At 61.0% G+C, this 22,003-nt stretch overlaps 2 protein-coding genes across 3 annotated transcripts; both read right to left on the reverse strand.

The window, feature by feature from the left end:
• Positions 1 to 1,151: 1,151 nt before the first annotated feature.
• Positions 1,152 to 5,418, reverse strand: DCTN3 (dynactin subunit 3). 2 transcript variants are annotated; one of them, XM_035313368.1, is made up of 7 exons: positions 5,236 to 5,418; positions 5,032 to 5,116; positions 4,095 to 4,181; positions 3,357 to 3,440; positions 2,782 to 2,840; positions 2,014 to 2,073; positions 1,152 to 1,575 (listed from the first exon to the last, which is right to left on the reverse strand). In XM_035313368.1, exons 1-7 carry the CDS (start codon positions 5,401 to 5,403, stop codon positions 1,486 to 1,488), a joined length of 633 nt encoding a protein of 210 aa, XP_035169259.1. In that variant the 5' UTR covers positions 5,404 to 5,418; the 3' UTR covers positions 1,152 to 1,485. The 2 variants fall into 2 exon arrangements, with proteins under 2 accessions (XP_035169259.1, XP_035169260.1); XM_035313369.1 differs by lacking the exon at positions 4,095 to 4,181.
• A 2,246-nt stretch (positions 5,419 to 7,664) lies between these two features.
• Positions 7,665 to 21,997, reverse strand: LOC118158701 (AT-rich interactive domain-containing protein 3A-like). Its single transcript, XM_035313370.1, has 7 exons — positions 21,701 to 21,997; positions 13,506 to 13,584; positions 10,506 to 10,689; positions 10,119 to 10,363; positions 9,605 to 9,877; positions 9,371 to 9,460; positions 7,665 to 8,557 (listed from the first exon to the last, which is right to left on the reverse strand). The coding sequence occupies exons 2-7, from the start codon at positions 13,522 to 13,524 to the stop codon at positions 8,415 to 8,417; spliced, it is 954 nt and encodes a 317-aa protein (XP_035169261.1). The 5' UTR covers positions 13,525 to 13,584; positions 21,701 to 21,997; the 3' UTR covers positions 7,665 to 8,414.
• Between the last annotated feature and the right edge of the window lie 6 nt (positions 21,998 to 22,003).

Here is a 22,003-nt window from a genome sequence, read left to right on the forward strand (position 1 = left end):
GGACGGGGAAGGGCACAAAACAGGGCTCCCCAGAGAAGAGCCTGGGGGAACAATGCTGAAGCCGGGGTGGTGCAATGTCTCATCTGAAGTTCATCTATACCAACACAAGCAGCATGGACAACAAACAGGAGGAGCTGTCGTGTGCTCTGTTATAGACCACCTCATCAGGATGAAGAGATGGATGAAGCATTCTGTGAGCAGCTCGCAGAAGTTACACTATCACCAGCATTCGAATCTGGGAGACTCCAACTTCCCTGATACATGCTGGAAATACAATACTGTGCAGAGGAAGCAGTCCCAGAGGTTTCTGAGTGTGTGGAAGACAGCCTCCTGACAGCTGGTTCAAGAGCCTACCCGGGGAGGTGCCCCGCTAGACCTGCTCTTGACTACCAGAGGAGGACTGGTGGGAGGTGTGAATGCTGGGGACTGTCTTGGGCAGAGTGACCATGAAATCCTGGAGTTTTCAATCCTTGGTGATGTCAGAAGGGAAACTAGCAAAACCGCTCTCTGGAACTTCTAGAGGGCAGACTTTGACCTGTTGAGGCCTGTTTTGCAGGGTTCCCTTGGGAGTCACTCCTGAAGGGTAAGGAAGCCTGGACAAGGGGGTCCAGGAAGCCTGGACAAGGGGGCCCAGGAAGCCTGGACGCTCCTTAAGGCAGAAATCTCAAAGGCACAGCAGCAGGCAGCCACTACTGTTCTCTCTGAGCAGCTATTTTGGAAAGCAGTGGCAGGACGCAGGCCAGGGCTTCTCGCTGCTGCCAGCACAGGGCCGGGTGAACTTTCTAGGGCAAAGCCCAGGAGGCACAATCACCTAGCACCCCACTGCTGGCAGGGCACAGGCAGCTTGGGAGGAAACAGCAGGGAGAGCCCATGTGGCAATCCACGTCGGGCTGTGTGTGACGCCATCTCCTGCAGATGTCGGAAACATCTGTGCTGGTCACTGCTTAGGGAAAACTACCCTGATGTGTTGGACTTGGCCTCAGTCTGCAGGGCTTACCCACCTTCCAGCTGAGCGCTTCCCTGTCATGCACAGGTGTAACATTTCCTCATGGAATATCAAGTACAGGCCATGCGGGCAGTACGTACATCTGCCCTCCTGATCCTGGGCAGCCAGTCCATGCCATGGCTGCGCCCTGGGAAGACAAGCCAGGCAGTGTTTCAGGCCTTTATTATGGTCCACAGTAACAGCAGGAAGGGATTTTTAAATATGTTACAAACCAGGATATAAGGAAGCGCAAGATCGACAAACAGTGGCATATTAAGAGAATACCAGGAGTGTGGCTTTGATTCAGGGTGATCACAGTGCAGCTGCAAAGCCAGGGTGCCCCCAAGAGCCTGCGATGTCACTCGCAGCACATTCACAGAGTGGAAAGATAGATACTGAGACAAGAGAGCGCAGGCCATGCTGCAGCATCTCCTGAGTGACCCAAGGCCACCAGAATCCCAAGGCCCCCGCTGCAGTTCTCCGTACTCCCAGCTCTGCCATCACTCTGCCACAGGTTTCGCTTCCTTGGCTGCCTCCAGCTGCATCAGTATTTCATTCCACTGGACGAACTGCTTGGACAGAAGCAGGGTCTGGACAATAATCTTAAGGAAAGAGATGTGGAAACTTCAGGAAGGAAATCACAGAGCACAGCCCAAGAACCCCCTGGCAGCCTGAGAGCACCATTACAATTGTGATTCCTTTGGAGACAAAAAAAAAAAGAAAAAGGGTATGGGAAACCAGGATGTACAAAACCTACTCGGGAACAAACTGACAAGGCCTGGAGCCACCACACAGCATGACACGTTAATGGGAGTCCAGAACAGCTTCTGAACACCACACAGCACCGCATTTCAAAGGGCTTCCTACAGTGTAACAGGTACTCAAGCACCACCACACCAGGAAGGGCACTGGCCATTAAACCTGGGGCTGGGGATTGCCTGCTTCCAACATCTGATAGGGTAAGGTGGGCCAGGAGAAAGGCAGACAGTTCAGTTTTGTCTGGTCCAGAGCACCAGCTAAAAGGATACCGTTTTGTTGTAGTCTTCAAGGAGTGTCTTGACACCATCAGAAAACTGCTTGCACTGATCCTGCAGAAGGGAGAGCCTCAGCAAGTAAGCAGTAAATAAACTAGAAGACATCTGTCCTTCCAGCCCCTGGCAGTACAGAGCCAATACTGGGACTAAAGCTCAGGCCCTGGCCACTCACTGCAGCATTTCAGCAGACAAGAGAAAGGTTACAAAGGAACACCCATATTCAGGAAGTGCCAAGGCACCTGTGCTTGCCGTCTGTCTGCTTTTTCTCAGCATCCTCAGCTTGCCTCAGAATGAAAACCCACAGGGAAACACCGAAAGGAGGCATTAGGCAATGCCCAGGCTACTCATTGCCACCTCATGGAGTGCTCAAACGGGGAAGAAAAGGGCAAAGAGACAACGTGGCAGTATCAAAACCCCTCCAGAGACTGAGAGACTGAAAAAGTGCAACACTTTAGTGTCCCACTAAAAGAGGGAATAGCAGCTGGTTAAAACCACTGCAACTTACTGCATTCAAACCTTTGTTTTGAGTAGGCTTATTGTACGCAAATATTTTTTTTTTTCCAACTCAGACTCAGTTACCAGAAATCCTGGCTAGTTCTCCCCCTGCAATGTGCTTAAACCTCTTTAAAACTGCAGCATACCCTTGACAAATGAAAATAAGTGGTCTGAACAAGCAATTCAAACAATTGCAGATACAGTGCAGTTACCAACAAATGGTTCCCTCTTCCTGCTAGTCAGGACTGCCACAAGCATTCATACTACCTGCTGCTGCATCTGGATTTGGGAGAGTCGCTGCAGTTTCGCTGCGTGGTCAGGAACCGCTGAAAGCACAGAACAGAAATCCATTTTGTTTGTTTTCCATCACAGTGGGGTAAGTTACCAAGACAAGGACCATTTCTTCTCCAAAGGCAAGTCACAGCCAAACTCCACTCAATGAATCCAAGCACCATGTACCACAAGCACCTTTTATACGATAAAAAAACAAACAAAAAACTCTAGCCACTCTGTACATTGAGCATCATTAAATTTGCTAATAACCTTCTGGGTGAATTAGGGCTGCTGTCTCTAACCTGCTTCCTAACACACTCCACCTCCCTGACCCTTGGTGCAGGAGCCACATTCCCCACCGTGTGCTTCCCAGCAGAGATCGGATGTGGAACCTAAGAGCTCGGTGAGGGAGGAGCCAACGTACCGTGCGTTTGTACCTACTTTACTCACACTGAGTTGTGTGCATAGCTGTCCTCGCCTCAGGTGGGACACCCAAGAAAAAGCAAACAGCACAGGCAAGAGCCTGGGGGTGGCACGTGCAGCTCAAACTTGCGGAGGAACAGGCGTACCTTGGATAGAAGCACTGTCTAAGACGGGCTGGAGGTTCTTCACCTGCTCCAAGAGGGCTGCTCGGGAAGGAATGACCTGCTCCTCTGATCAGGGAGAGACAAGAAGGAACATCAGGAAAAGCCAAAGCAGTGTCTTAGCCCCCACCTCACAGAGGGGCTTGTCCCACTCTGAATGATCATCAGCTGGGACTCACACTTGTATTCCAGCTCCCCTGTTCCAGCGGTACAGAAAAGGGCTTTTTATAATTTTATTTAGCCTTTTGCGATGCTCACCTATGGACTCCCATCCACAGTAATTTAAGTCAGGAGAATCTTCACCAAGTTTAATTCCTAGACTATGCCAAAACAAGGCTGAACCAAGTTCTTTGGGGGGCAAAAGAGGACAACACTAGCTGTTTAACGTACATCCAAAAACTCTGTTCATTCTGTTTCCTCAGAATATTAGAAGTAAGGTAAGGAGAACTGTTCAAACCCCAGTTTCTTTTCAACCTATCATTAATTTACAGTTAAACTGATCAATACTAAGATCAGAACTGATAAAACTGCAGCACAGACATGCACAAGGGAGCACTAGGGGTGACGGATATCCTTGTAGAAGTCATATTTCGGGTAGCTCTAAAGAGGATATCCTTCTAAATCTTTATAACTACGCAAAAAAGTAAGTCCATCCCAATCCACCTTATTAAAACACAACTTTTGCAGTGCTAAAAACTTGTTCCTTCTCATGTGCTGCCATACCTGCCAAGATGAATTGCTGCTTCATGGTGTCTGGAACAGCCATCCTGTCAATGTACTGAGGGTCAAGGTATTTTATTACATCTTCAACTACAAGAAAAAATAGGTTTTGAGGCAAGTAGGAGAGATGTTATCAGATTCAGGGATTTCTGCAACACTTGAAAACCTGTGACTTTAGAAGACTACAACCATGAACTTAGGAACGAGTCAAACAAAATAACTGCTTTGTTACAGACACCTCCAATAGTTAGCTTTTTGTCTGGCTAATGATACTAGAGGTGAATGAAATCTGCCTCTTCATAACCTTGAAATAAATCCAGAGAACTGCCCTCCGTCCTGATCCCTAAAGTCATTTACAAGTACACAGGTTACATGTTCACACCCAACAGCCACCGCAACCTTGGACCACACCAACACTCCCAATGCTGCTTCTGCACTATGAAGCCATGAAACTCAGCCCTGAGTAGGCTTTACGAGGCAAAGCACGGCTCTAGTGCCCGCAGCTGATGCTCCATGGTTCAGAGAAGGCTCCGCAGATGTGGCCACAGGTGGAGGTACATGCTCCTCACCACTCCCAGCATACACATCGGGGACAAAAATAAAGGCATGGTTAGCCTAAGCATGCAAGAAGCCCCTTCAGAAGCTGTATTTCAGGCAGAGCACACAGCTGGGCATTGTTCAAGGCAAGCGGCACACTGAAGGGGCCTGCTCCTCACCCCTGCAGCCCAGGGGAAGAGGCACAAACTGGACAACACCCCTCTGGGTTACCTGCGGGCCAAGCGACAACCCAGAGGCACTGAGGTGGGGACTTTTGGGATCCGGGGAGCACCGAGACGTGGATTTTGGGGATCCGGGGAGGGGATTTTGGAGTTCCGAGGAGAGGAATTCTGTCTCAAGGCGCGCCCCGCAAGCTGTCTCGGACCCCTCACAGTGCACTCACTTTTCTTAAACAGGATCTTGATCCGCTCCCTCTTGCCGGCGATATTGCTCAGCGCCACCTGCACCTTCACCAGCTCGTCCGCCACCTGCGGGGGCGCACAGGGAGGACGCGGGCCCGTTACAAGCCGCCAGCGGCGGGCAGGGAGGCTCGGGGGGAGAGGGGGAATAAAAACAAAGAAGGGGGTGAGAGAGCGTGGCCCAGCACCTTCCGAGGCTCGCAGGCCCCGCCGCCGAGGCGCTGCTCCAGCTCGTCCAGCCGCCACCGCAGCCGCTCCAGCGCCACCGTCCCCGCCGCCATCTTCTTGACCCGCCCGGAAGCGGCCCGGCCTTCTCTTCCGCTTTCAGGCACGTCCGCTTCCGGCCTGGTTGCCATGGCGGCGCGTTGCTAGGGGGATGCCGTTGCCATGGCAACGGGCAGGCCTTAATGGAGGCGGGCCCGGGGGGGGGGGGGGGGGTTAGGGTTTTGGGGGCTCGGAGCCCCCCTGCGGGCGGCCGGGGCCGCTCGATGCTGATTTGCACTGCAGAGGGAGGCTCTGCCTTCAAGGGAGGTCGATCGCTGCCTCGCTGCTGCGGGCGAGAGGCGCTCGGAGGCATGAAGATGGGGCTTTGAACGGCGGGGGGCTGCCGCAGGGCTGCCCCCGGCCCCCCACCGCCCTCACCTTCCCGCTATCGACCCGCGCCGTGGCGGTCGCCAAAGGGCCAATGGAAGCGGCAGCACAGCCGGTGCGCACAATTATTGGGATCCCTCCAAGGGACGGGATGAGCTCATGGCGGCCCCCGCAGCCGGGCACCTTCTGGGATGAGGGGGAGAAGCCTGGGGGCCTCCGCAGCACCCTGAGGTGTGCCCTGCTGTGCGTCGTGCTGGGAGCCCACGGCTGGCTTCGGTGAATCCCAGGCTCCTAGGTCAAACCCGTCTGCTAACTGCGAGTGCCTCATCAGCTGAATGGCTTTGGGGACCTTCCCGTGCCCCTTGCTGAGAGCAAAACCCGCTGTGCCCTGAAACACCTTGGTCCTTCTACATGTGCTCCTACAGGGAGCATGTAAGGGGCCCCCAGGCTGTAGGAGCGAGCTGTGGGATGGCCCCAGCACCCCTGCGACCCCAAAGTCTCCTTGGAGGAGCCGTGCAGAGGAGCAGGCTGAGGCCCCGTGCGCTCTGCCTTTCTTCCCAGGGATCGATAGCTGGGCTGTGGGAGAGGCATCTTCAGAGGGGAGAGCTGCGCTTTGTTCCACAAAGGCGACAATTAGAAGCAGCCTCGTTAGCAGCAGTGTCTGGGGGCTGCAGCAGGGGCTGGGGGCTGTGCCTGCAGTACTGGGCTGTGTTTAGAGGGGACTGTCTCTCCTGCAGGCTGTGCAGCAGGGCAGGTGATGCTCGGGAATGCCCAAATCCCCAGGCTAAAGGGTCACCGATAACCCACCCCAAAATGGGGAAGAATTCAGGCGGTCCTGGGGCTTGGGCACCGGGGTTATGGGGTTATGGGGTCACAGGACGAGCCTGAAGCCAGAGCACTGGCTGCCTGCAGCCCGGCATGGTGTGCAGTGAGTCTGCCCCCACTCCTGGGGGCTCAGAGGAGCCTTCCATCCCCGTCCCCATCTCCGTGGTGGCACAGCAATGCCACAGCCACCTGCCTCCAGCCCACTCCTGCCAGCCCATCTCCTCCCCGCACCCCTCCATCTCCTCCCTCCCGCTCAATTACAGTCCCTGCGGGATGCGGGGAGCGGGCATCGATCAGGGCTGGTTACTCAGGTGACAGCAGCTGTGTCCCCGAGCCCCCCGGGGAGCGTGGCATCACACATCACCCCCCGAGCTGCGTAACGAGGGGGGACGTGGGCCCAACTGCGCCCTCCCAGCCCCCTGGGGCCCTGGCGCTCGATGTACCGTGGCCAGTGCTACCTGGCAGTGACAGGGGACATGAGACCCCAATTAAGGCTGCATCGATCCCACTCTCATCCCCTCGGCGGGCTGCAGGAGCTCTGTGCTGGGGCTGAGCCGTGTCACACCCGTACAACCCCAGCATCCGCACCCCAGCCCGCTGCCTGTGGGCCGGTGGCCGTGCTGGGATCCGTCCCCATGGGTGCTGGGGGCTTGTGCTGAGGATTGCTGTCAGAAGGGGGGTCTGTCACAGCTCGGTGCCCACCGTAGGCACTGCTGGCACCCCCACAGCCACATCCCCTACCTGTGGGGGTCCCCCACTTGTTGGGCCCATCCTGCTCCAGCCCGTGTGGGGGGGTTCCAGCAGGGGGGCACCGATTCAAGCCCCAGGAGCAACACAGCAGCCACCCTGGGGTGTCACGGGCACCCTGCATCCCCGAGCTGTCCCCAGCCCGACCGCAGGCACCCATGGCACCGTGTCACCCTCGTCCCCGGCTCGGTCCAGCAGTTCAGTTCCTTTAATAGTTACACAGAGCCGCGCTGCCGCGGGGTGGGGGCACTGAGCCCCGGACCCCCGCTGAGGTAGAGGCGAGCGTTGCCCCGTGCTCGCCTGCTTTGGCACCCAGGGGTGCGGGCAGGTGGAGGAGGCAACCCCCCCCCCGCCCCGACGAGGTAGTTTGGAGCCCCCCCCCACCCCCCATCCCACTGCCCCCCACCCTCTAACTCTCTTGGGGTGGTCTTAGTTTGGGGGCACTGCTGGGCCTCCCCACCCTACCCTCCAGCAAAACCCTCCCAGTGCATAATCTATCCCCTACCCCAACAGCCCACCCCACCCCCCCCCAGTCCCACCAGTTTCCCCAGTATTTGCCCTCCAGTGTGATCCCACACACACTCGAGGGGTGATCCTGAGGTGGCACAGGACAGGGGCGGCGTGGGGGGAGACAAAGAAGGGGTCTGCAGTGACTGCACCGAGTGTGCAGGGGGTGTAGGGTGGGTGTAGGGGGCGCAGAGTGTGATGTACGGGGGGGGGGGTGCAGTGCGGGGGGATGCAGTGCTTGCATTGCCAGCGTGTATAGGGAGCACAGCGTGCAATGAGGTGTGGGGGGGTATGGGGGATGCCACGTGTGCCAATGTGGGGGGGACAGCGTGTGCTTCGAGGTGAGTACAGGGGCTGCAGTGTGTGCATCGGGGGGATGTAGCGAGTGCATCGAGGTGCCCAGAGGGGCCGCAGAGTGCAGGGGTGCCCAGGCCAGCAGGAGCTTTTTTTTTTTTGGGGGGGGGGGAGGTCACAGAAGGCATGTTTTGGGGGTGCATGCGGGCAAGGGGCCCCACACCTGGGGGGTGAAGGACAAAAGGGCCCTGTGGGTGCTTGGCTTTGCATGGCCATGGCTCCGCTCGGCACCAAGAGCCACCCTCCATCCCCAGACCCCACTGGGCACATCCCTGCCCCACGGCCGGGAGCGCAGACCCCACGCCCTCTCCAGGGACCCCGTGTGCTTTGGGGAGCATCGCCCCTACGGCGCGGTGCTGGCAGGAGTGTGGCTGTGCGAGGGGGCTGGTGGCAGCGGGTTCGGGGTGGCTGCGGGGTTCAGCCGGCTCTGGGTGTTCCCTCCAGTGGGTGCCGGTGGGGCTGCGGGCCGGCGGGCAAACAGGACACCTGGGGAGCGAGAGAAAAGGGGTTAGGGACCATCACCCCTGGGGGCTTCAACCCCCATTGCCCTCGGTGTCTCCCCTGGCCCCGTGCTGCCACCTGTCCCCTTGTCACCTTACGCAGCTCCCCAAGGTGGCCTGGGACCCTGTGGCTGGTAGCCTCGTGTGCTGCTGAGCCCTGACCTTTCTGGCTCGTTAAATATTTACGTGCTGGAGGAAAAGCCGCCTGCTTTAACTGGGGGTGTCTCAGCGGGGCAGGCGGGCAGCTGGGGGACACAGGGTGACCTGCTTGGCCAGCAAAGGGGGCTGCATCACGGCGGGGGTCAGGGGTCCCTGTGCCTCATAGTGGGGTACGGGGCAGCTTTGGGATCATCCTCCCTTGGGCACCCACAGCCCCTCCTGGCTCCTCTTGCCGGTCCCTGAGGCAGCCTCTGCTCCACCAAAGTACCCTGACACCGTCCTCTCTGCACCCTGCTGGCGAGGGGGCCCCAAACCCCAAATCCCCGTCTGCTGAGCCCAGGCTCCGTGCGGTGGGGACGACCCCAGGGCTTTTAGCACCTCTCAGCCCAGGTCTGTCCGTCTGCCATCTGCCTGTCCCCCGCTTCGGCCCTTCCCTGCCAGCCCCTCCTGGGGGACAGCTGCCGGCCTCGCCGCCCCCCCTCCTTCGCCTGCCCCCTCTCCCCAGGCCCTGCCACTTCATTACGATGGATTTTATAGTAAAGACATCAGATTGAAGGAAGGACTTGCTGGCCAGGCAGTGGCTATAAGTTATTGGATTTCCCGGCCGCAATTACACGGGGCAAGCGGCCCTTCTATTTACCTGTGTAGACAACTCCATTTATTTCTATTGACATGTTGATACTGCTAATGCCGTTGGTGGACAGGTTCAATGCGGTCTCCTGTCTGTCATCTGGGGGAAGGAAATACCAATATGAGCATCAAAAGAAACAGAAGCGACCTGCCGGAGGGAGGAGAGGGGCCCCGTCCTCCCTGGGCAGCCGTGCTCCCCCACAAGGCTGCCAGGGTGGCCGGGCTGGGGGCCGTAGGGCCCTACCTCGGTTGGAGACCTTGATGTTCATGGGGAACTGGGAGGCCACGGCCAGGAGGTTGTGCTGCAGAGCCTGCTGCATCAGCCGCTGCTGCTCCTCCGCCGTCAGGGCCACCTTCTTCGCCGGGGGCTCCCCCGTCTCCAGCTTCTCCCGCAGCTGCTCCAGCACCGCCGCCTGCGAGGCCGCCGCTGCTGCCGCCTGGGCCGCCGCGAGGTGGTGTCCGGCCAGCCCCACCGGGATGGCGATGCGCCCCGGCACCGCCGGCACCGCGCCGTCCTCTGCAACGACAGGGAGAGCTCAGCGAGACCCCAGCCTCGCCGCCCCATCTCATCATCCCCGTGCCTCGGGGCAGGGTGGGCACGGAGAATGGGCTGCCACCTCCACGTCAGGGCTTGGGCCCAGCTCCTGAGCTGTGCCCTCTCACCCCAGAGGGGACCAAATGAACAAAAATCGTTCCTTTTTCCCACCTAAGAAGGAGCATCCCTGGTGGAGATGCCCAAGGCCGTGGTCCTCACCCACCTTTCTTCACGCCGTGCACTTGGCCCATCTGGCCGCAGCTGTGCGTGGAGATGCTGAGGGCCGGCAGGGGCATTTTGGGGGAGCCCAGCAGGGTCGGGGTGCCGGCGGGCGAGTAGTTGAAGAGCGCAGCGCCGAAAGTCTGCCTCCGTCCCTCCCGCCGGTTGCTGTCGATGGCGGCCTGCAGCTCCCCGGGCGAGCTGAGCGCCCGCTTCTCGCATTCGTAGGGGTACAGGTACTTCATGTATCTGCGTGGGGAAGGGAGCCGGGATCAGAGCCAGCACCAAGCACCTCCCAGCCAGTCCCAAAACGAGCGGGGACCGGGCTGGGGATGGTACCCGGGCACAGGGGGAGCCCTCTGTCCCCACTGGGGACACTCCGGGTGCTCACTGCGTGCGGAGGGTGAAGGCAGCGCTGGTGATGGAGGTAGGTAGGTTGAGGCCCTTGGTGATCTCCCGCCAGATCTTCTTGTTGATGACTTCCACCAGGCCGCCCTTGTCTGTCACCAGCCGGTACAGCGTGTAGAGGTCCAGCACTTGCTTGGCCATGATGGGGATGCGGTTCACGGGTGTCCCTTTGGGCCGAGCGAGTCGGGAGAGAGCAAGGTGAGGGGTGAGCCCACGGGGACCCTCACCCTCTGGGGACATGGCTCCCACATTGTCCCCATGGCCACCGCAGGCACTGGCTGCCCCCAGAAGCTGTCAGGGCTCTCAGCTGGGCTGTGGGGGCACAGCAGCTCCTCCAGAGCCCCTTACTGATGCCCACAGCCCCTATAACACTTGGAGCTCCCTATAAATCTCTCAGAGCATCCTAGCAGGTGGGGTACGGGCCCTCAACCTCCCCAGCATCGCCCTGTACACCAAGCCCCTGGGGCAGAGGGACCCAGGGTCCCCACACCCCATAGGGACACTCAGCAGGGCTCTGCAAGCCCTGTGTGGGTCAGCACGGCCCCAGAGCCACCAGGTCTGGCTATAACCCCCTCCCCACTTCCCCAGCACCCCAAATAGCCCCGCGGTGCCTGGGGGGAGTGTTTTGGGCAGGCAGCGCGGCAGCCACCGGGGGCTGCAGCAGGGCAGAGGAGGGATGAGCATCCCGTCCCGTCCCCTCCTGTCCCATCCCACCCCATATTTATTCCCTGCCGGGGTGCGGGTGGTATCGGAAAGCCATCCATTTTGCCAGGGGAGGCTGTCACGGCCGCGCTTCGCCCCTCAAACGAAGCCGTCAGTCACCGCCATCCTCCAGCATCCCTAATTTATGGCCCCGATATTGGCTTGGCTTCTTCGCATAAGCCTGAAAAATGAGCTCTTTTTATTCCTTTACTGAGTTCATTTAACTTTTTTTTTTTTTTTTTTTTTTTTTTGGGGTGTGTGTGTGTGTGTGTCTGTGTTGTTTGCTAGATCGGAAAGGGGGAGAGGAGTTTTTCCTCCTGGGAATAAAGCAGAGATACCGACTCGGTATCTGCTGGCGGTCCCTCACCAGCCCTGCCCGGTACCGGCCTCATCACCCCAATTCAGGTTCTCCGCATCACCCCCGAAGCTACAAACGAGTTTGTGGGTCCCGGGGCCAGATCGATGCCCTCTGGACTTCTTCTCTCCCCCTCCCTGGCCGCAGTGGCTAATGAAAGCAGCTCGCAATTAATCTCAGGGCCGCACGGAGCGGGTGGCCGGTGCCCGTCCCGCTGACAAAGGGACCTGTCTGCGTCCTGCAGAGTGATGGCCCCGGCAGTGGCTGGGGTGCACAGCACAAAAGCCCGGGGAGGTGGCGGGGCCATTGTGCTGCTGCAATTAGCTCCCAGATTGATTAATGATGCCACGTTATCGGCAGGGCCCTTGGCTCGGTGTGGGGATGGGGAGGGTGCAAATGCGGGGGGATGCGCAGCGCCTTCCTAGGGCTCGCTGTCCATCCCCCACGCGCTGCCACCCTGGGGATGCAGCCCCCTGCCCGTGCACCCTTGGGTGCCCCAGAGGCACCCTCACCGGCTCTTGGCAGCACCCAGCTCTGCGGGTGCCCCCTTGCCTGTCTCTGGAGCTGGAGCACCCAGCACCATCCGCTGTACCCCCCAGGGTCACCCCGAGATGTCACTCAGCCTGGAGAGGGGACAGGAGCGGGACTGGGGAGCGCCAGGCTCTCTCCCTCCTCCCCGCACCACCATGCAGCTCGCTTAATTAGCCCCGGCCCCAATGGTGAGGGAGTTAATTAGCTCTGGAGAGAGAGATAATGAAGCCGCCGAGCAGACCATGAATCTTGCGGCCCCGATGGATGCTGAGGGGGGGGGGACGAGGGTTGGGCAGTGCTGGTGCTCCCCCAGCTCCCCCCAACCTGCCCCACAGCTGGGAGGCACCCACAGCCCACGGGGCAGCACCCAGACCCCATCCACCTCCAGCCACTCTCTGGTGGGAGCCCCACGGCCGTGGCATCCCCCGCATGGCACGAGGTTGAGGGGTCCCAGCCCCCCGAGAGCCGGGTGCCGCTGCCCCACGGCTTGGCACCCACCCTCACCAACACTCCCAAAGGCAGGCTTGGGGCCGGCCACCCCTTCCCACCCGCTCTCGCCCCACACACAGCCAGCTCCAGCCCCCCTCCCCAAGCCTTCCCCCGTTAATTAGCTCGGCATTAACCTCTGCCTGGGGTTTACTGGCTATTGAGCGGCGTGTTCATTAATCCACACACCGGCAAAAGGCTCTAATTAATACAGCCGGCCGCGCGCCCGCGCTCGGCAACCTTTAATTGTCGCCGGCCCGGATGGGGAGGGCGAAGGTTAAAGCATTTATCGAGTCCCCGGGAGCTGGCTCGTCCCCGTGCCGATAGCAAAGATTTCCGATGGGGCCGGGTGGGCTGGAGGGCTCTTAACCCCTGGGCCCCCGCGCTGCTCCTGCAGCCCCCTGGCAGCGCTCGGGTATGGCTCTGAGCACCCACAAATGGGCATCACTAACGGGGATTGCTAACGGGCGTTGTTAATTGGCATCGCCACCAGGCATCGCTATAAGGCCCCGCAAGTGGGCATCCCCGCTGGGTGACACTGCTGGGCACGGCTAATGGGCATAATTAACGGGTTTTGCTAACGGACTTCGACAACGGGCTCTGCTGCAACCGTACTGCGTCTCTCCGGTGGGCATCAGCAAGGGGCATCACCACCGGCCCAAACTGGGGGTCCCAGCCCCTCCAGCTGGCAGCATACTAGGGGTGTGTATAAGCGTGGATTTGCGGGATGCGGTGTTTGGGTCTAACAGTGCACACCAGGAGATGCGGGGCGCAGAGACAGAGCTGAGCCCCGCGTGCGTGCCAGTGGCCAGCATGGCCCCGTCTGCGCTCGGCCAGCCTCGTGGGGTGCAGCTCGCACAGACGAGCCCCAGACCGGCAGCATGGGGGGCACCCACCCGAGCCACCCACCTTTACCTCTCTTCTGCATGAAGCTGAAGAGGTCGTCCAGGAACTCCTTGCGTTTCGGGTCCTCGTCCAGTTCGTAGAGCTGGGGCAGGAGAGAGAGGGGTCAGCCCTGAAGGCATGCACCAAGCAGGAGGATGGCAGGGGACAGTGCTGGGGACGGGGACCCTGCTGGCACCAGCACCAGGCATCACCCCTTTTGCCCCCCAGCTTTCCCCACGGGATTCCCTGACACATCCCCGGACTTGGGTCTGCCGTGGGCTCCCCACCTGCCCCGCACCCTGGCTGCCTCCGTGCCTCAGTTTCCCTGCCCCGGACGCACGGCAGCGCAGAGCCCCGTGGCAGGGCAGGATGCGGCCGTGCCGTGCGGCAGCCGGGGCTCGCCTGATTCCAGCACAGCGCCTCGGTGACCATGACAAATTGGAGACCGCCAGATCGATGGCCCAGCAGTAAAAGTCAGAGCACATGAAGGAAAAATTAGCACCAATCGAAGGCGCTATAGACACCGATTCCTCCCAGCGAGCCCGGCAAGAATTTAAAGCCATTGAAAAGAAACAAAACTCAGCAGTCCAGAATGGATTTCCAAAACATATACAAAGAAATGCAAGCTGGAAAACAAAGTCAGGCACAAAATAGAGTCGTTTAAAAAACAATTGTGCTGGGAAAGGCCGTTAAAAACCAATAGACAGGGAGCCCCCCCCCCCTTCTGCACAGCACATAATTCACGGGCAGATAAAGGGAGATGTGAGGATGTGGGGGTGCAGGGACACGGGGACGTGGGGACATGGGGACACGGAGATGGGGATGTGAGGATGTGGGGATGTGAGGACACAGGGACATGGGGACACAAGGGACATGGGGACACAGGGACATGAGGACATGTGGACACGGAGATGTGGATGTGAGATGAAGGGGATGTCAGGATGTGAGGACGTGGGACGTGACTCTGCTCTCTGTTCCCATCACCAGGCAGACACTTCTGCACGGCCCTCAGCACCATTTGTGGGTGCTCCGTGGTGCTCCGCTGCTGTCCCTTCCTCCCCCTGTGGGTGCCACCTGCACACCCCCTGCACACAGGAGCTCCATGTCCCTGTCACCCTCCTCCCCGTCTCCTGCTCGAGCTGCCAGCAGTGGGCTTATGCTGGGAGCAGCGCCCTGGGAGCCCACATTTCCCTGCCTGGCCACCAGCCCAGCCCCTACATTCCCTCCTGGTGTGGGAAATCGAGCCAAAACCTTCCCAGGGGTCTCCCAGAGGGGGTGTCCAGCAAGACCCCCAGATGTCCATGTGTATTTCTGCTCCCACAAAGCCCAGGCGCGCTCCCCACCAACATGCGCCCGCAGCCCCAAACAGGTGTGACCTCCAAGCGCCGGGACCTCTTCTCCACCGTATATTAACCTCTAACCTTTTATCTGCAGGGCAGCGAGATGCAAAAACACATTACATCAAGCAGGGAGCAAAGGTCGGCTTTTAAGAGGAGACGAGAGATGAGTGAGGAACAGGCAATGTGCTGGCACAGCCCTCGGGCACGCTGGGGATGCACCGGGTGTCCTGTGAGGTTGGGGGATGCTCAGGCCAGAGAGGAGGTGGGTTTGAGGGATTTCTGCTGCTGGGGAGTGGGCTGAGTCCCAGCCAAAGCAGGGTATAGGATCCAGGCATTAAAGGTGCAGAGGGGTGGCATGGGGGGTGGCATGCCACAGCCTGCAAGCAAGAAGGATCCCCCAAGCAATCCCCAGCCCGGAGGAAGGTGCCGTCTCTATCACCTGCCACTCACCCTCCTCCTCTTGCAGGGCAGGCACTGTGGTCCCCACCCTGCCTCCTCTGGGGACCTGCCATCAGAGTGGCAGAGCACAACCCCACAGGGTCACACACAATCCCATACAGCCGCACACAACCCCAGACAGGGACGCGCAACCCCACACAGGTGTGCACAACCCCACACAGGCACACACAATCCTGCACGAGCAAGCAAAATCCTTTGTGGGCTTGCGCGACCCCACGCAAGGGTGCACACCACCCAACGTGAGCGCACACAACCACCCGAGGCAATGCACCCTGTACGTCCCTGCAGGAGCACGCTCAGGCTCCAAAGGCACACACAAGCGTGCACAACTCTGCGTCAGTGCACGCACAACCTGCACGAGTGTGCACAGCCCCGTACCCATTCACAACAACCTTACAAACACAGCTCCCCACATGGGCACATACAACCTTGTACAGACGGCCTCATACAAGCATGCACAGCCCCAAACGGGCGTACACGGCCCCAAATGGGCGCACACAGCCCCAGATGGGCACACACAGCCCCAAATGGGCACACACAGCCCCAAACAAGCACACACAACCTTTCATGGGCACACCTGCTCCCTATTAGCATGCATAACCCCAAACGAGCACGCAGAGCCCTGCATGGGCGCACACTCCAGGTGGGGACACAGACCCCGGAGGGGGACACAGACCCCTAGAGGGCCACCCCGTCCCAGACAGGGTCACCCCCAGCACGCCCTCGCCGCGCACCTCGAGCAGGGGGCAGTTGTGCAACACGAGCAGCGGCTCCTGCTTGCGGTGACCTATGAGCAAGGACCCTTTTAATCGTGTTTGTATTGATATAATTAGTAACTCATTTAACGCCATCGATGTAACTATATTCCTCTATAAACACAAGTATTAAACTGTCAAGCCCGGGGATCGATACCCCGCCGGTACGCAGCTCTGCTCCGCTCCACCAACCTCGGGGACCCCGTCTGTGGGGCTTGCCCCCCCAAAAAAAATCCACGGCATCCCCAGTGCCAGCCTGGTGCAGCCACTCAGGGTGTCCTCGCCCCCGACCCACGGCGGGTGCAGCTCTGGCCATGCCCGGGCACCCCGCTCGCTGCCGGCATCCCATCGCCATGGCGACGTCTTGATTCCTTAAGGGATGGGGATAACGGGGCTGGCCGGGCAGGTTAAAGGGCAGCGGGTCGAACACGGTTTATTAAAGGGATGTGAAAAGACCTCGTGCCTCCCCCGCCGCCTCGCCACAATTAAATAACATCGTTAGCACACTTGCTAACCCCGGAGGTGCCTCTCCCGACTCTGGGAGGCTTTTAGGGATGAAGCCGGGGTCTCCAGCCCTCCATGGCCCAGCTGATCCCACAGAGAAGGGGTGCAAAGCCCCTCCAGGCTGCCCCGAGCAGCCCCCCACAGCACTTCCAAGGGAAGCAATCACAGCAGGGACCCCCACAGCCCCCCGCTCAGCTGCCACCCCCCGCCGGCAGCCAGGGCTCAGATCAGCAACCAGGATTTAATCCACTTAATACGGGCTGCATCGATCCCGAACACTGCTTGGCTCCCCCCTGCCTCGCGTCCCCCCCAACCCCGAGCCGCTTAATATGCACCACATCGATTAGCCGCCCTGCTAATTTTTCCATCCGGCTGCTGCTCACGCAGGGAGCCCAGGAGATGCAATTCCCCACACCCCCCCGGCCCCCGGCACGCTGCGGGTGGCCGAGCACCGATGGGGTCCTTTGGGGACCTTGGGCTCCTTTGGGGACCTCGCACCCCTCTGGAGCATCACCGCACCTCCGAGCTGGGGGTCCCTGGTGCACGCACACCAAGCGCCCCCTGTGTCCCGATGGGACTGGGGAGCCACCGGTGCCTCCATTTACCCACAGCCTTGCCACCACCCGGCCTGAATGCACCCCAGGAGTGAGCACAAGAGCTTGGGGGATCTGGGCCCTCCTCTCGGGGTCTTCCCCATCCCGTAGCTCGCTCCCTGCCGGGCACCAACCACCCCTGACCTTGTGCCGTTAATAAGTTAATGGTTACGGGACGGCTCTGCCTGGGTTCCGGCTGCATTTGCAAATGCTGCTGGCTGGCAGGGGGGCTTTGCCCTGATCCCACAGCCCCCATGGGGGCCCCGCTCCCCCAGGTGTCCCCATCTTCAGCCCTGCCCCACCAGCACAGCTGGATACCCCATGCCAGAGCCCCCCAGCCCGTTCCCAGCGCCCCCTCCCCAAAACCATTCGCCGTGCTTAATATTTAACGGCGCTTTATAGAGCAGCAGGTTTAATCAGCGCTGATAGTGCGGCGGATCCGGCAGGCCATTATAACCCCCTCCCTGCCGCCGCCGGTCCCCGCCTGGGGAGCTGCCTGCTGCAAACATTAACCTGGCTCGGGGCAAGGTGAGGGACTGTTTGCTCGTGGCGCCGGCCTTGGGACGGCAGCCCCGGGGCGAGGGTGGACTCGTGGGGTCCCCAGGCTCCTCCTCAACCCATTTTGCAGGAGGGGAAACTGAGGCACGAGGTGCCAGCATGTGTTGCTTCAAGGGATGGAGCTGTGCATGCGGAGGAAATGTGCTGCATGATCCCACCGTGGTCACCGTCCTCAGGTCCCAGCCCCCCATCTGTCCATCCTGGGGGGGTCCTGGCAAGTGCACTGCCCCCGCTTGTTCCCTTGTTGCTCATTCATGGCTGAACAAGGGGTGCACACAGTCCCCCATGTGCACCCACCCCATGCCTGCCTGCTCTTGCTCCCACCCCCCACGCAGCTGCACACCCCCGTGGGTGTCCCAGTGGGGCCAGATCCCCCCTCTCCAGGGCTGGACCCCCCCCTCCCCACTGCACCCTGCCCAGCCCGCTGCTGGCACAGGGGCTCTGCTTCCATCATTAACCCAATTAGTGGATTATCAGGGGCCGGATCCGGTGAGGGTGCGCACACCCCCAAACCTGCCGCTCATATCCAATTACTGGGGACAGAGCTGGGGTCAGCTGTGTGGTGGGGACCCCCAGAGGGGATGCACAGGGTCCTGCCAGCCCCAACACCCGTCCTCTCCCCGCACTTGGTGCTGCCGGGGGGACACACAGACACTGCTGTCCCCATCTCTCCATGTGCTCATCCCCAGCTCCCACGCCAGCCCGGGCTGCTGTCGCTCCCCTCCTGCACGCAGCGCCTGTCTCCTCACACCCTTGATTAGTTTTTACACCTCCTCCTCGGAGCCCCAGTGCAGAGCCCCAGGGAGCTGCGGTCGGGGGGCTGGGGCTGTGGTGGCTGCTGAGGCTCCCGGCACCCCCAGACCGCAGCAGGGCTGGGGCTGGCACCCCCTGGGCGCCTTGGGCTGGGGCAGGGGGTGTGGAGGGGGTCAGCCCCAAACCCTGCCCAAAACAGCCATGGGTCCATATGGCTCTGTATGTGCATGCACAGGGGTGCCTATGCGTGCCGGGACACTACACACGTCCCAACACGTGCACACACATGGGGTCTCGCAGGGGTCCATGCACTCGTGGGTGCTCGTGTGGGTCCACAAGCGCACGGGCTCACAAGCACACACCCACAGGGACATTTATATGGACCCATACGCTCACATCAGTCCCTGCACACACACACACATAACCCCCCACAACCACAACGCCCCCATGGGCACCCCCACAGGCACCCCGGGAGCCCCGCTGCTCGTGCTGGGCTGCCGGAGCTGCTGCTCGCCAGGGATTACGGCGCTGACCCTCGGTGCCAAACCCCGCTCCCCCCACAGCCCCCTCGCTGCAGGTGGTCCCGACCCCGGCTGAGCCCTGCCCGCAGGTCTGTGGTCAAGAAATCTGCCGGCAGCCACGGCCAGGAACAAGCACGGCGCCCGTCCCGCTGCGGTGTAACCAGAGACCCTCTAATTTAGCCCTGGGAGCCCTGCGGTTGGTGTTCCTGCACCTGGGTGGAAGGTGCGCCGGGAGGAGGGACACGGCAGGGCGACCACCTCCTTCCTCCCCACGGGATCCCCCATGAGCCGCATCCATCCCAGCTGGAGGGGACAAACCCGATGGAGAAAGCGAGGAGGAGAGCAGGAGGGCGAGCAACACTGGGCTCTTGCCGGCCACCTCCAAGACAAACGTGTGTCCCAAAACACACACAGCCTGGGGGGCACCCCGTGATGGGTGGCAAGGTGAGGGGGGTCTCACAACCCCCCAGCAGTAGAGCAGCCCTCCCGCATCAGAGCAAAGGTCCTGCTGCCCCCCCACATTCATGCCCCAGGGAACATCCCCGTGTATTTCCCCTGGGAGCCATGCAGTTTGACTTTTAACCTCCACCACCCCCTCGTTTGTCCCTTCCTCCCTGCCCGGAGCAGGGAACCTCTTCTCCAGGCTGCGCCAGACACAGCCCCGCAGCCTGGGGAGGTACCAGGAACATGTCCCCCCGCCAAGAAGTGGACAGGGGTGGGACAGAAGTGACAGCCGCCCTGCAGCCCCGGGGCAAGCCGGCATCGCAGCCTGCCCCAAACTGCCACCCTCATGGGGAAGCACCACGAAAAACTCCTTTCCATTCTCCCTGCCCCATCCCATATAAGCCATCCAGCAGCAATCGGTCCCTTTGTCCCCTGTGCACCTGGGGGCACCGAAGGTAAGGGACGTGCCACTGTCTCCTGGCTGGCTGGGACAAGCCCCCAGCTGGGAGACACACACACAGGACAAGGGGAGGAAGCAAGCGAGCAGCCAGCTTCACCCCAGGAGCCTCGGCAGGATTTATCCCCACACCCCGATGTCCCCTTCGATCTGTCCCCTCGCATTTACACCGCGATTTGCTCCCGGCAGCAGCCGGCTTCGCTCCTGCCCTGACCAGGGGCAGGGTGCGGGGCGAAGGAGAAGAAATGCCTGGGATGCCTTCCCTCTGCAAAGCCTCCCCGGCCCCGGGAGCGAGGGAGGAGCCGCGTCCCACCTCCTGCCTGACCCCGGGAACCGGACAGTCAGCCTTTTTCTGCGCAGCGGGCTGTAACGTAACAGTTCCCCACGAGATATTCGGCCTATGCAGCGCACCCACCCCGCAGGTGGCCGGGATCCCCAAAACGGCTGCGGTGCTGAGGTCTCAGGGGACCGGGGACCTGCTGTGTGCCATGGGATGTCCAGGCAGAAAGTCTGATCCCTGCGGCCGTCCCCATCCCCTCCTGCTGGGGTGAGCACCGTGGTAAGTGTCCCTGTCCCTGCGCACCCCGCAGCATCGGGTGGATGTGAGGGACGTCCCGCTGTCCCCTGAGCAGTGCCACCCTAAAAAGCCATGCAGCAGACACACAGGGCAGCACACATCTGCCCGCTCCGTCCCTTCACTGCACCCGCCCTGCTCCGAGCATTGCCCCTCTGTCTCGCCACAACCCCAACGAGCACACCGGGAGCGCAAACCCCAGCGGTGCTGTGTGACCCACGCTCACACCCCTGCACCCACGGCGTGCACACCAGGGCTTGCACAACCCAGCAGGGAGGTGTCCACACAGAGGCCTTTTCTCCAGCCTATATACGAGCCCCAAGGGCCCCGTGACCCCCCCAGATCTCTGCGCCCTCACAAGGGTCTCCCCTGTGCCCGCTGGGAGCAAAGGGATGGGGTCGAGGTGCTGCTCCCCCCAGCCCGTATAAGAAGAATTACCAGAAGAAGCCCAAATAAGAAGAATCAGAGAACACATCCAGCAGCCACAACATGCCCCAGCCCTCACAGAAACACGGGGGAGCTCAGCTCCTGGGGTGACCGTGCACCAGGACCCTTGTCACGTCCCCTCAGCAGCAAGACACGAGGGGAAAGCCAAATCCTGTCTCGAAACTGAGGCTGTCCCCAGGGCTGCTGCTCCTCTTGCCCCCCTCTGCCCCCTCCATCTCTCCTGGGGACCACACAAAGCCTCCACGGATGGGGGACACCCCGCTTTACCACGGGGGACAGAGCCTGCCATGGGTCAGGGTGGGCATGGGGAGGTGCCTGGATGCCGAGCACCCCGTTGTGCCCCAGGGCATCCTCCCAGCCCCACGGGGCAGAAAGGGCTGGGGCTGCCCAAGCTGCTCTGCACAGCGGCGCTGGAGGCGAGCACGGGGACGTGGAGGCAGGCAGAGGGGACGGGGGGCAGGTGGGGAGACGGGGACAGGGTGCGACAGGGTTTAGGGTGGGGGGAGATGGAGAGCACATTAGGATGCCTGTTGGGGTGAGACAAGGGACAGGGGTGGTGCAGAGCATTTGGGGCGGGATGGGGGTGCAGGATGGGGGTGCTGGGGTGCACTGGCTGCCTGGGACGCAGTTTGGGGGCAGTGGAGGGGGATTTGGGGGGGTGTCCCGTTTTGGACGGGTTGGAGATGATGTCTGGGGGAATGAGGGGGGTGTGGGGGATGTCTCCTCGGGGCAGGACTGGGATGGGGGTAGGGGGCAGAGAGGACGCCAGGTTGGGGTGGGCTGGAAATGGGACGCGGCGTCGGGCGCTTCTTACCTGCTTGAACTGCTCCTCGTAGGTCCACTCGTGATGCGGGGGGGGGCGGCGGGTCTCGGGGGGTGGAGGTGCTTCCTCCCTTCCCTCCTCCTCCTCCTCCTCGTCCTCTGAGGCCGTGCCCTGTGCCCGCAGCCGGCCGCCCCACCGCGGGGGTCCGGGCCGCCGGGGGGGCTGCGGCTGGCGGCGGTGATGGAGAGCCTGCAGCGGCAGCAGGCGGCCCGCCTGGCCCGCAGCCCCGACGGCACGCCCCGACGGGCCCCGGCCGAGCCCGCTCCGGCCCCCGGCCCCGCTCCGCCGCCCCCC

This window comes from Oxyura jamaicensis (genome assembly GCF_011077185.1).
Source record: "Oxyura jamaicensis isolate SHBP4307 breed ruddy duck chromosome Z unlocalized genomic scaffold, BPBGC_Ojam_1.0 oxyZ_random_OJ71108, whole genome shotgun sequence".
In the NCBI taxonomy this organism is placed as follows: Eukaryota; Metazoa; Chordata; class Aves; order Anseriformes; family Anatidae; genus Oxyura; species Oxyura jamaicensis.

Bases quoted from the DNA above. Each gene is read 5' to 3' on its own strand.
- DCTN3 (XM_035313368.1), bottom strand. From the start codon at position 5,403: ATGGCAACCAGGCCGGAAGCGGACGTGCCTGAAAGCGGAAGAGAAGGC. The intron at 4,182-5,031 runs GTGAGTGCACTG...TTTTTCTTGTAG, and splicing joins CAAGATCCTGTTTAAGAAAA to TTGAAGATGTAATAAAATAC. The intron at 2,074-2,781 runs GTAGTATGAATG...TCCCTTCTGCAG, and splicing joins AAATCCAGATGCAGCAGCAG to GATCAGTGCAAGCAGTTTTC.
- LOC118158701 (XM_035313370.1), bottom strand. The intron at 10,364-10,505 runs GTGAGCACCCGG...TTCCCCACGCAG, and splicing joins GCCTTCACCCTCCGCACGCA to ATACATGAAGTACCTGTACC. The intron at 9,878-10,118 runs GTGGGTGAGGAC...CTGTCGTTGCAG, and splicing joins AGTGCACGGCGTGAAGAAAG to AGGACGGCGCGGTGCCGGCG.